A 12608-nucleotide genomic window follows, 5' to 3' on the forward strand; every position below is an offset into this window, starting at 1 on the left:
TATGATAGAGCATACAAAGAACTTTGCAACATAAAGAGTAAGATTATTTTTGACACAAGAGGTGACATGGTTGTAGGACTTTGGTTAGCAGCACCATAACAAAGTTGAGCCTGATCTATCAATGACAAACAGATGAATATTCAGAAAACAAATACAGTTAAGTGAACTTCAAATGAACTTATGGAGGTGTTCTACCAAAAATCAGCAATAGGTAAAGCGGACTCCCTGCTGAGATAATTAAGCAGTTATGAATTTAAATCAAAACTAATGATTCTGTGATATGGATTAAGCAGGAAAAAAAAAGAATTACGGTTCACTAAAAAAGCAACCAGCAAAACGCTTCAGAACAGCAGGTGAAAGGTTTGGTTTTAGTAGGTTTTTCCTCTCTTCAAGATTTTTTTGCGCTGAAAGCAAACAGCTTAATATTATTGCAGCTTGCCTCAGGCACAACAAATATTTTTGCCAAGTTACAGAAACAAGGACAGGAGCTGTCAAATTATTCTGTCATTAGGACCACTTCTGGCCTTGTAGCTTTATCAAGAACATATGGGAATATGTTAGAATAAAGTAGCTGAGAAGTGGAGATGGGTTGGCAGTACAAGAGAGCAATTCAACTAACAAATATCTGTGGGATTACCTGTCATCCCTTTTTATGCAAACAACTTTATTTTGAAGAATAATAGTTAAAAATCTCAAAACTAGGCACAAGACATGCTTGTGATGTCCTGATCTTCATCAGTTGTCCAATGTAACCAGAAAAATCACCTTGCATAGAACACTCTTGTACCCATATGTAATTATTGTTACTTCAAAGCAGTTACACACACATATTAGGTGTTTCTAGAATCAAGGTCTTCTGACACTACACACACTTTTAAGAAGGAAAATCACTAGAAGACACATCAAGAATTACTCCTTAACAGTAGTTCTGCTTTTATATTTTCCTGTTTTATGAAGTGTTTTTCTCAATACTATAGCTGCAAGAATGATTCACCCAAACATAGAAAGCAAACCGTCATCAAACAAATGAAACAAAGACGAACAACTGCATACTTTGAATGCGTCAAAGTACCAAATAGTAAAAATCAAGCAGGTAACTTTCACATCTTACACTAATAATAATCTCTGCTATTACTTTTAATATCACCACCATCTAAAACACTTCTCAGACAAAAATAATTTTAAACTGCCTTTCAGTAAAATAATACTAATAAAATAAAATTATTTGTTTGTATGTTCTCTGTTGTATCATACAGACCTTTGTTGGAGATCAACAGGATTTATCTTTCAGTACCAAACTCCACTGTAAAAGAGCCTGTAACTCCTTCGCAACTTTGGAGACTTGGAAAAGGTTGTTTGTTTGTTTGTTTGTTTGTTTTTTAATAACAGGGATCATGCAGGCAAATAATACTTAAACTTCCTTTTCAATATTACTCATAAGTAAGAGTTTTTACAAGAATAAATCCCTTTGTATCTCTGATAAGAAATTCCTCTAAAATGACTGCATTGCTTCCCTGTGCAGTACAGATTTTGACAGGAAGAAAACGCTATTTCCCAACTGAAGTCACTCCATGAAACAAATACAATGATCAATGGTGTTTTATATCCTCCTGTTCAAGACCAAATCTGTGCTCCAGTGATTTGCAAGCCCAGATCTTCTATCTCTTTCCATAGCTAGAATTGGTTTTCAAACAAAAGTTTGTGTAACATGGACTTCCCTCCACACATCTGTGGCCTGCAGCCTTGTTCCTTGTTTCTGTCCCTCACTAATTAACTGTGAACTCAAAGAAATACACACACTAGGCACACACAGCTCCTAGTAAGATTCAACAATACTCAACGTTTTTTGTAAAGCAAAGCAAAGCAAAAGCACCTTGTTCCTAATTATGACTTTTCTGCTCTTTCTTATAAATACATTTAGTGAAAGCTGGTCATAGCTTAAATTATAAAAGATCCACTGACATGCTATTTTCATCACCAAATATACCACAAATATTTTACCACAGAAGCATTCTGGAAAAAAGTATCCTTCTAAAAACTATTTGTATGGTTTATAACTTTTAAAACCATAATAAAGAATTTTCAAGCAATTATTTTCCAGTAGATTCTCCACAGCAAAATTTAGGGAATGTCTATAGAGATTCTCATATGAGATTCTAAGCAGAACTTTATTTGCAGTACCTGATTCGGAGACTTGACTTGGCCAACTCACTGTGTTCAATTTCAGCCTTTTTCATATTAAATATTTTTTTAATCGCATTTGCATCCTGTTAATTAAAAGAAAATTTTTTTTGTTTAAAGTTGAAAATGAATCGTTTTATACTTAGGTAAATATACTCAAAAAAATAACAACAAAAAAGGTTTGATCTACATCCTAGATAAAAAAGTTTTGTATGAGAAAAAGTAAAGAACAAAGTCTGCCTTAATAATACATCTACAGTGGTTATAAAAACCAAATAGAAAAATTGAGCAGCTTTGAGCATATTATTTGTCATATCCTTAAAAAAAATCTACAATTTACAAACACACATAAATATCACTTTGAATTAAACAGGTAGATGAATTTCTATGTCTCTTCAAGGAAGAATGTTACTACCATCACCACACTTTAAAAAACTCTTTCATCTTCTATACCAGTGGCTTTGATACTCAGAATAACAGCTCACAAAATAGAGATTACAAGTTTTGAGTGAGATTATAACAGTAATGTTGCTAGGAATTGAAACTACACCTCAGACTGCAGTGCAGCTGGAAAAGTCCAAGAACCAATGACATAAAAATATTATGCATACACAAGGTCTCTCACTACAACACCTGTAAAAATCACATACACAATGGAATTATTCACTAAGTTTCTCTTATTTCCAGAGGACATGAAAACAGTAATATGATCTTTTGCATCCAAAATGCTGGTGAGAATGAAAAATAGAGGTGGTGCATTTTGATCACAAAAAAATGGCTAAAAGGAAGGCGATCTTTAAAAACTACGTAAAGAAAGTATGACTTCAGCTTTCAAGTCGGTGGATATGGATGAAAGCCATGAACTGTTCCTGCAATCTGGAAAGCAATGACAGTTGACTCCTAACACTAACATTTGAACCTGTAGCTTCAGACATATCAACTTCAATCACAAGTAAAAGATCATCCATTCTTCAAAAAAATTATATAACTCATATCCTATGAGATAAAATTTAATTGGACAAAATCATGTACCTCAAGGAAAAAATCTTGCATATACCCCAGTATTACTAAAAGAAATATAAAATAAAAAAGGAAGAGACATTAATTGCCATTTATTAAAAACAAAGTCTTCAGGACCTTATACAAAAAACTCATTCAGTGATCTACCAGCATATAAAGTAGTAAATAAAATCTGAACCCTTACTTACCTATAAATAAGTGAAACTAACCTTGAATACTTGTGATCCAGGTTCATTGTACGTTTTGGCATTCTTTGCTAGAAGATCTATATCCTTGGCCATTGCATGAATGCTTTTGTAAGTTCCATTCTGTACAACAAAAAAAACAGAATGGCTTAGAGTGGTAATCTGCAGACAGCATGAGAATGAAATCAATAGTGAAGAGCAAATGGAATTCATACAGAATAAGCAGAACATATTTAGGTGCCAGATAAGTATCTGGATAAATTTATTAGAAAAAGAAAGCTATGACATATTAACATGCTCATACAGTACCTGTATCCTTTGGGCAATTGTTTTAAGATCTATGGGCTCTTTTATTATTGCATAATAATCTGGATATTGCTGGAAAACAAAAATGTATATATTACTATAAACAGTCACAAGTGTCATATAAATCACTGCATGAGCTATTATTCAAGATGAACTGTAAATGAGAAGAACAGCATAAGCTTCATAAACATAGGTTTAATTCAGGAGACTAGATCATAAGACAGATATGTGCAAGGGTAATTCCTCAACAAACTAACATAAAGGAACAATTCTGACTAAAAGCAAAATGCCTGGTGATGATCTTGACAGTACTGCGTTCATTTTGTTTGCTAAATTTTCTATGCCATGCTCTAAACCAGAAGAGTGAAATCAGCCAGATTTAAAAAAGATTAAAAACACACCCAGTCAGAAAACCTCAATCAATGTAACTGGCAAGCACCAGCCTGCACAGGCTGGTTCCCCAGCCTACTAGGAATTAGTGGCTAAGAGCAAAGGAAGGAAGCTCAAAGAACAGCTGGAGTTTGCCACTGGTGAGACCGTAATGAAGAACCACATTCCGAGTGTGGGCAACACAGTCAGTGCATAACATCAGTTTTACAGATTTCCAGATTCCAAACTTGGAACATAACCAGTATTATAAAAATACCCACCACTTTAGAAGGAAGTTTCTGAAATAGTTCACTTATGAGGCGACCTGATGGGTTTGTGGCGACAGCTACAGCTTCAAGAAGCTGTTCAAGAATCTCCTTCAGGTAACCTGGAGATGACTAACAGAAGAAATGAAAACACAAGAAGCTCTAATAACAGTCATAGCAGAGTACTTAAATTTACACTGTACTTATATGAATTTATTTTTAAAAGACAGCAAAAATCAGCTGTAACAGATATGTGCATAAAGCACTTAGGTAATGCACGTGAGAAAAATCTAGTATCAGATTTGTACTGCATACTGCTAGATGTACATTACACTGCTAGGATAAAATTGTCAAAATTACTGCAGATATGCTTCCCAATTGCACATAAAATTGAGAAAGGCCCAAATTTTCTATTATCTTATCAGCTTACAAAACAGTCTAGGAATAGCTGCATTAACCAAATGGATGCCACACTGGAAAACAATCTCATTATTCTCATTATTCATGAAGCTTCCTTGCATCAGACCTCAAAGTTGGCATGATATGAAGCACATATTTATTATTAACCACAACTGAACCAGAATCACATCTACACTTACCAATTCAGAATTTGTGCCTTGATTGTCATGTCCTTCCTCATCTTCCTCCTCCTCCTCAGCATCTCCTTTTTGAACAAATTCATTTTTTGTGCGCAAATACAATTCCCATAGCTTGCAGGCAGCTTTATATTCAGGAGAATCCGGCTGCAAAAGGAAAGCAAGCACCGTACTTTAAAATCTTCTTAAAAATCCTGACTTTTCTTACTTGAAGTGCATGTATAAATTCTTAGTTGAAATGTATTAAATTTAAATGTATTAAAATAAATAATAGAAAATGGGGAAATTACTGGTTCTTCAACAAAGAGATGTTAAGAATGGTAACAAGCACTAGAAAATACATCTTCTATCAGTCCAAAACATGCAAGTCTCCCGGAAAACTCAGTAATGAAACTACTTGCGTTGAGGCTTGGACAAGCATATTAAATGAATCTGGAGAGACTGCTAGGTTTGTTGCAGCAATATCAACAAATTTAAATATCAATAGTGATTACTGATATTTAAAACAGACTATCCATCAGTATGCCAGAAACACGATTTAAGCCAGCACTGCTGCCACTGTAGGGCACTTTTAAGTTAATTTCTACAGGACAAGAATGCCAATAAATGTGTAGATATCTTTGACAGTACTGCAATAATTTACATTCTTCCATAATTCAGCATTAAACTGAATTTCCAGAGAACCTGACGGCATGCTGCCACCAAGGTACACCTCTATATCTACCTTTGGGAAGACGTCAAATGATTAGATAGCAAATTAAGTTTTATACATATAGACTTGGTAGCAGGAGATAAGCATGTGCCTGTTAACATTCCTACTTAAAAACAATCCCAGTGTGCTTTTCCACTCTCGTATTTTTCTTTCTCTTTCCTCAGTCACTCCACCTCTATTTCAGGTATTCCTGCAGATATGTCAGCTTATTACTGTTTATTATGCTCTTTCTCCTTTACTCTCTCCATCTCTGGCAATTTGTAATACAAATGAAAAAAAAACAACAGAAAAATTATTTTTAAGCTTACCTTGTTTTGCTTAAATATTCTCAAGACATTAGACCAGGTATTAGGTATGAGGAAAGGACTTAAAGGGTATTGTGTTCTCCTTGTGTTCCCTTCCTTATTAACACAAGGTGCTCAGAAGTGCAAAACTTGAATCGAGCCAGAATAACCGAAATACTAAAGCACTGAAGGTTTCCCTTCTAGTACAACATCACCAATAATGCACCTGCTGCAATGAAGGCCTTAACAATGAATTAGCCTTTCCTGTTTCAAACACATCACTGACACTATGTGGTAAGGTAAAAGATGAAAAGAGATGAGGTTATGTTTGTGTATCACACCTTCAGCTCATAACACCGTATTTCTCCTGAAAATATCAGTAACATTCCTATACGCTAGAAAAATAGCTACAATTTCCTATGTCATAGGCAAGACTTTCATTAGATACAGGCATAACTCTGAACCTAGTATTCTATAGGCAAAGGCAGTACATATTTTGTAACTTTCTAATCACCCTTTCCTGCCATCAATTCTTTCTCCTCCATGCAGAAAACAGAAGAAAATTCAACATTATGGGGCAAGTAAATGCCTTGCAAAGCTTCAGGAGTACAGGATGAATTGTGTCTTTTGTACCATAACCAAAATGTGTAAATCCATTAATGCATAAATCCAAAAATGCTATCTGCATACACAAACCTATACGCAAAATAACCATTGTTTTTCTGAGTATCACTTAGTCACGATGGGTGGGCTATTCAGAAAGCACTAATTTGGATCATCTCCGAAACTAGAGACATAATAAAGGAAATATTAGCAGCTAGGTTTTAGATTTGCTATATAATCTCAGTTATAAAATAAAATCCCATTATTTTATGTATTTAACATAATTTTTCATTAAAATAACTTGCTCTATTTTTCCCTTAAGGCAACTGAGATAAAAATTGTCAACACCTAAAACAAAGCAGAGGTCCCACGTAGGGGAAGGAAGCAAAGGGAGGCCTACACCTCTGAAGAAATACACATGAAAATCACATGTGCTCACAATCAGTGATCACAGACCATGACAGTCACTGTGCCTTTTTTTTTCCCACTATAGTAAATGGCCAACAAAAGAGAAAGATTCAACAGCCATATTGAACCCTTGTTATTAAGTTCTTCTTTTTTGGAAAGAAACATATCTTTTTCAAAAGGTTACACAGAACAACTTATCTCCTTCAATGGGAACATTATGATAGAATAATAGTTTTCTCAATGTATGTCTCCTTTATCTATTTTTGCTCGCTACCTCTCTTTCAGAAAACAGCACAAAAGACACCTACCACAATCTTTTATATTTTTCCATAAAAAATTACCAAAGTAAAACATCTCACAAAGATATGGTCAACATTGTGGAAAAATGTACAAACCACTGCAGTAAGTATGTGCTGCTGTAATGCCCTCTTACTGATCATAACAACTAAAAATAAGTTTCTAGCTAAATCAAGGAAGATTTTGAACATATACCTAACATTTTCACAATCTATGAATTTTAGCCTTTAAATGTACTTTCCTCACCTTATAGTATGCCTTTGCGTTGTTAAAGAGCAGCTGGAAGTCAGCAGTCAGCACATTCACATCGTCATACTCCTCCATCTTTAGTTTTTGTTGGATTTTCATTAAATCAATTGGCTGAGAAACCACTTCATAATAATCTGGCTGATTTCTGTTGTTATGACAAAAACAGGCATTATTCCAAGTTTTGGAATACAGGCTTATGACTAAATAAAGTGTTCCAAAACACTTTTGTTACAGCTAAAAGATATAGACTGCATTCTACTGGAAAGCATTTATTATTACTTTATGTCAATTTTCTGAGTATAAGATAAAATTCAACCTCCATCTACTGCGTTCTCAAATGTCTTTCTTACCAATCTTCCCAAGAAATGACCTAAGTATTTCATTCCACCATTTCTAAGAACTATTTTATAATCCAAGAGACAGAAATTTTAGGCAGCTGTCACATGAAACATTTTGAATAAATTCAGTATTTCTTTTCTTTCTTTCTTTTTTTTGACCAAAATCAGGTCCCAATATTGGCATGCCCTTTTGAATAATAACATCAAATACCCAGGTCAAACATTGTTGCGAGACTGTGGCAAAGCTGGTTTAAATTTTTCACAGCCAAAAGCTGGTGAAGTATTCCTTAATATCCATTTTTCCCCAATTAAATCTTTGTTTTGAGCTTAAAAAGAACTAGGCCTTACCTTCGTTTTGGTGCCCTAATGAAAAGCTCACAAAGGAGCCTGCCCTGTTCGTCTTTGTAATCTCTGATCGTGTTGTAAAGTTCATGGCATACAGCAATCTAAAATGCAACAACAACAAGATTAAAAAAAATAAAAAGAAAATTTTAAGGAGGTAACAAATCAAGGCCTGCTTACAATGAGAAAGTCTAGATGCTGTTTTACAGTGTGCTCTAAAGTAGAAGTGTGAAGAACTTGGTGCATTGCATAAGTTAGTATGACATCTGACATGCTCAGATGCTATGGATTTTTTTTTAATATAAGAAACTTTCTTTCAATGCTAATATTAAGTAAAACATTCAAAAATAAATTAATTCAGTGCTATTCTCCCTGAGTTATAGACACCAAAAACAACAGGTGTTCTGCTGCACTGCAATTAATTAAAATTAGACTGCTAACTCAAAGGCACAACAAAGACTTTGTACATCCCAGCAACCACTGCCTTTGCCTTTCTCTACTTATCTCTTTCTGCGTTTGCTATTCAGCCACAGCTCTCAACTGCTGCACTTCATGACTTCAGATCTCTACAACCTCCTTTCACCAGCTTAAACAATCAGCAATAAAAGAAACAAAGGCAGCAGAAGGAAAATGGGAAAGAGAAGGACAAAACTGTGGAGACAAGAACAGCAAGCCACAGCTGAATGAGATACTACACAAAGCTTAGACAGGGCATTAACAGATTGAAGGCATGACAAGCCACTGCACATGTGCCAATGTGCATCTTGTGCACACCAAATCTCTGGCTGCACTGGAACCTTTGACCATGCAATGGGGAGAGCCAACCCCCCTTTTAACTCAGGACTTTCCAAAGAGGGATGCAGTATTCCCAAGATAAAATCTGTGCATAATAAAAAGGTACTAACAGGATCCACAGTTGGGAGATTGGAAAGTCTCCTCCTCTTTCTGCTTGGGCCTGGTATATTTGTGGAGTGGTGGCCATCATCAAAGTCTCCTCCGCTGACACTGCTGGAAGGCGAGGTGGCTCTTCGCCTCTTGGAACCCATGGAATCCAACTTCTTCTATAATGAAGACAGATGTTCTTAAACTCATGGCATTGCATCCAAGCTCTCTGGTAAGAGCTAAGGATTAATCCAACAATGCTTTAGGACGGCTCACATACATTTGCTACATGTTATAATTTAATTAAGCAGTTTCTAAACACCAGTCAGCTTCTTGAAAATTGACAGCAATAAAGGGTAATCAAAATTGTCCTATGTATGTCCTATTTATACTGTCACTGACCACAGCTATGTCAGAAAGACTAGGACTCAAACAGAGCAATGAAGATACTTTCTTAAACTATCTACGCTTTGATTCCCCGTCCCATGCATGATAATTAAGTGTGAACCCCTGTTATAAAGGAGGGAACTTGTACAGAAATTTGTGCTCAGTTCTGATGGAAAATCATGCTATGCTATGCCATAAATAAATAAATGAGAGAGAATGATTGACAAAATAAATTTCAAGCTGGTACTGAATACCTTGTCTTTTATAATCAGGACAAAAAAGGTCTGGGCCATTGCGTCACCCATGACTCTCACTTCAAGTATAGGACAAATCACTCAATTATCAAGAAGTAAAAAAGCTACCTCCTTTTTTATGGTTATAGGCTTTTTTTGTTTATCAACATGAACAGTAACAAATGAATAGCCATCCAACAACAACAGTGATTTACAGAGCAAGTTGTTGGCTCTTTCCCAATTCCTAGTGATAACATTATAAATATATCTTGATTTGTAGCTGTCTCAAAGCCTGAAGACAGAATAGATCCATCTATTCCAGGTACAGCCCATTTTCTAAGCAAATCAAGGGATTTCTTCTAGGAAGTACTCAACTGATTTTTACAAGGTACGGCAGCATGACATAACTGTATTAGAGCATTTATATTACAGACGGGATTAATTTCAAGCACACAAATGAGATGAGTAAGAATGAGGTAGGAGTAATTAACAGCTAAACTAAAGAAAAGCAAAAGCCTAAGGCAGACGAATGGAGAGAATGGTGCACAAACAATCAATAATTTACCAGATTTACCAGAGTACAACCAGCACCTCGAAAAGCCAGTCTCCTCATAGTGTCTGATGGTCAAGTTAAGATACTGGGAGAAGGTAAAACTCTAAGAGTATCAAATCAGCAATGGTGTTAGTACAGTCAAAACTGAAAGACAAGAGAAAGGAAAGAAAGATTGAAGAACATTGAGAGTAAATAGATAATTAAAGAGTAATATTAAAGAATAAATTGAGGAATAGTTACAAAATAAAGTGAGAAAAGACAGAAAAGGAAGGAAAGAAAAATAACGTTATTATTCAATTTTAGTTTAACAAAAACTCTACAAAGCAATTTTGCATAGGCATTTCTATAGCATTTACATTAAAAATACATTTTTCTAATGTTTCTGAAGACATATTACAGATTGGACAGCCACTTGGAAGGCAATGATTCATCAGCCAGAGCAGGGAGTAAATAGAAACGGTATTTGACCTGAGAGTAAAAAAAAGACAGCAGTAAAACTTAAGGAACGTCGCGTAGCACAGCAATAATAATCAGAAGAAAATTTTAAGTTCCAGAAACACTAGTCTCTCTAGTGATGATGTAAGCTCTGTAAGTCTTCAAATTGGATTTTTTATCCTCATAAGCAAGAAACATTAAATATCTGTCCATACAGTTTCATTAAAGGTATGCCTCCTTCAATTTCTAATCAGTCTTTAAATCTGATTTTTTGATAAATTCCATGCAAAATGTACAAAATTGTTTTAAGGCAAAATAAGATTACCTTTATTTAATTCATATAACTACTGTTTGTAAACAAAACCAAGCAGAGATTATTTGTTTTCCTATTAACTATTCTAGACATTTTCATAACATGCATGTATGGAGAAACTTTGTGCTTTACTAGTAGGCAACTTGTCTCAAGTAGGAACAACCAGCCTGTAGCTTTTGGCATTGCTTATGACTTTTATCTGACAACTACAGTATCAAATGGCCAGCACCAGGCTTGTGCTGATGTGGAGACAGCCAGAAAATACAAACACTTGGTTGTGAAGAAAACCAGGAGTGATTACTGAAAACAGTATTTCTAGATTACGCTCGAACCGAGATGTACTGTCAAACTCCATCCTGCATTAAAGGAGATCTGCAGAACCCCCAGCCATGGCCTGCCTGCAAACTGCACACAGGTTTCTCCACTTTCACTGCCGAAGCACACACCTTGCGGCTTTCAGCCGCATACAAACGTTAGGACACACCTGGAGAATCGGGACAATGACCCATGCTGCAGGCAGCCTCCAAAAACCTTTTCACCTCTAGTTAAATCTTCCTGAGTAAAACTTGTATCACAGTCTGGACAATATTATGAGTACTCAGCGAGAGGCTTGCATAAAACTCATAATGAGTATCAAGTTCCAGAATGTGAACTTCTCTCTAGATCTCCACTACTCTAAACACTGGTAATCCTAATATGCACAGAAATGTATTCTGGTTTACTTAAGAACGTGTTTTCTAGACCTTTTTTCTGCAATGTAACTGCTAGCTCACAGGTCTCGCTGGTTGCATCAAGAATTTCCACTGCTACAAACAGGCTATCTCCTGTGAAACAACAGCTTGAGTCGGTTCTTAATAATTCCTCACGCCCTCCCTAAAAACGTCACATAACCACAGACATCTCTGTAAGATACTCTTTACCCATTACTAATATATACCACAATGGCTGGAGCACTGCTGTTCCTGAAAGGCTATAAATAGGCTGATTATTGAATGTATTACCCAGTCTAACCCCAACAAATAAAGTTTCTACTTGCATTTTAGATAACATGCTTAAAACAAGCCAATGAGATTCTAGCACACATTTAATTTTCTGCCTCCAAGTGAAAAAAAAAAGGAAAAAAAACTGTCCAGAAAACGCTAATAGGTGCAAGGAAAGTAATCTATGATTACTGGCATCTCCCACATTTCAATGAAAATATTCACTAAGTAGTGGTAAACACAGCAAAAGGCCGAGGAAGATAAACACGGTCGGGGTTTTTGCACGAACACAACACAGGGGAAGGAGGATGGCAGCAACCAGGCGCTATAAAAGTTAAAAGGTGAAGAAGTTCGAGGCACGGCGTATCAATCTGTTTATTAACGCCGGGACAAGAAACGCAGAACGGGCAGAGAACATAGCTTACCGCACCGGGGGGCCGCTGCCTGCGCCCAGCTCGCAAGAGTCGGCTTTGCGCGGCGTTACCGCCAGCCAGAGCCAAACAAAAACACCCCGCCGGCGCCCGGGCTCGGTTCGTGCCCCTACGGGAGCGGGCCGGGCAGCCCGCGCCCGGTGCGCCACGCGGGAGGACGGGGACACCGAGGGGGCCCGGCGGGGCGGCTCGGACGAGCGGCTCCGCGCCCAGGCCGGCGGCCGCGCCGGGGGGTGAC

At 36.5% G+C, this 12608-nt stretch overlaps 1 protein-coding gene across 4 annotated transcripts in view; it reads right to left on the reverse strand.

The window, feature by feature from the left end:
* PBRM1 (polybromo 1) overlaps positions 1–9240 on the reverse strand; it is a 63526-nt gene extending 54286 nt beyond the window's left edge. For all 4 annotated transcript variants that reach the window (XM_085302515.1, XM_085302517.1, XM_085302514.1 and 1 more), the window contains exons 1-8: positions 9062–9240; positions 8163–8260; positions 7474–7621; positions 4927–5070; positions 4343–4459; positions 3696–3764; positions 3411–3509; positions 2182–2267 (exon numbers count right to left, since the gene is read on the reverse strand). In XM_085302515.1, coding sequence (XP_085158641.1) covers positions 2182–2267; positions 3411–3509; positions 3696–3764; positions 4343–4459; positions 4927–5070; positions 7474–7621; positions 8163–8260; positions 9062–9202 — 902 coding nt within the window. In that variant the 5' untranslated portion in view covers positions 9203–9240. The remainder of the gene's footprint in view (positions 1–2181; positions 2268–3410; positions 3510–3695; positions 3765–4342; positions 4460–4926; positions 5071–7473; positions 7622–8162; positions 8261–9061) is intronic.
* Positions 9241–12608: the final 3368 nt, after the last annotated feature.

This window comes from Rhea americana, unplaced genomic scaffold, assembly GCF_003343005.1.
Source record: "Rhea americana isolate MKP2758 unplaced genomic scaffold, rheAme1 scaffold_19, whole genome shotgun sequence".
In the NCBI taxonomy this organism is placed as follows: Eukaryota; Metazoa; Chordata; class Aves; order Rheiformes; family Rheidae; genus Rhea; species Rhea americana.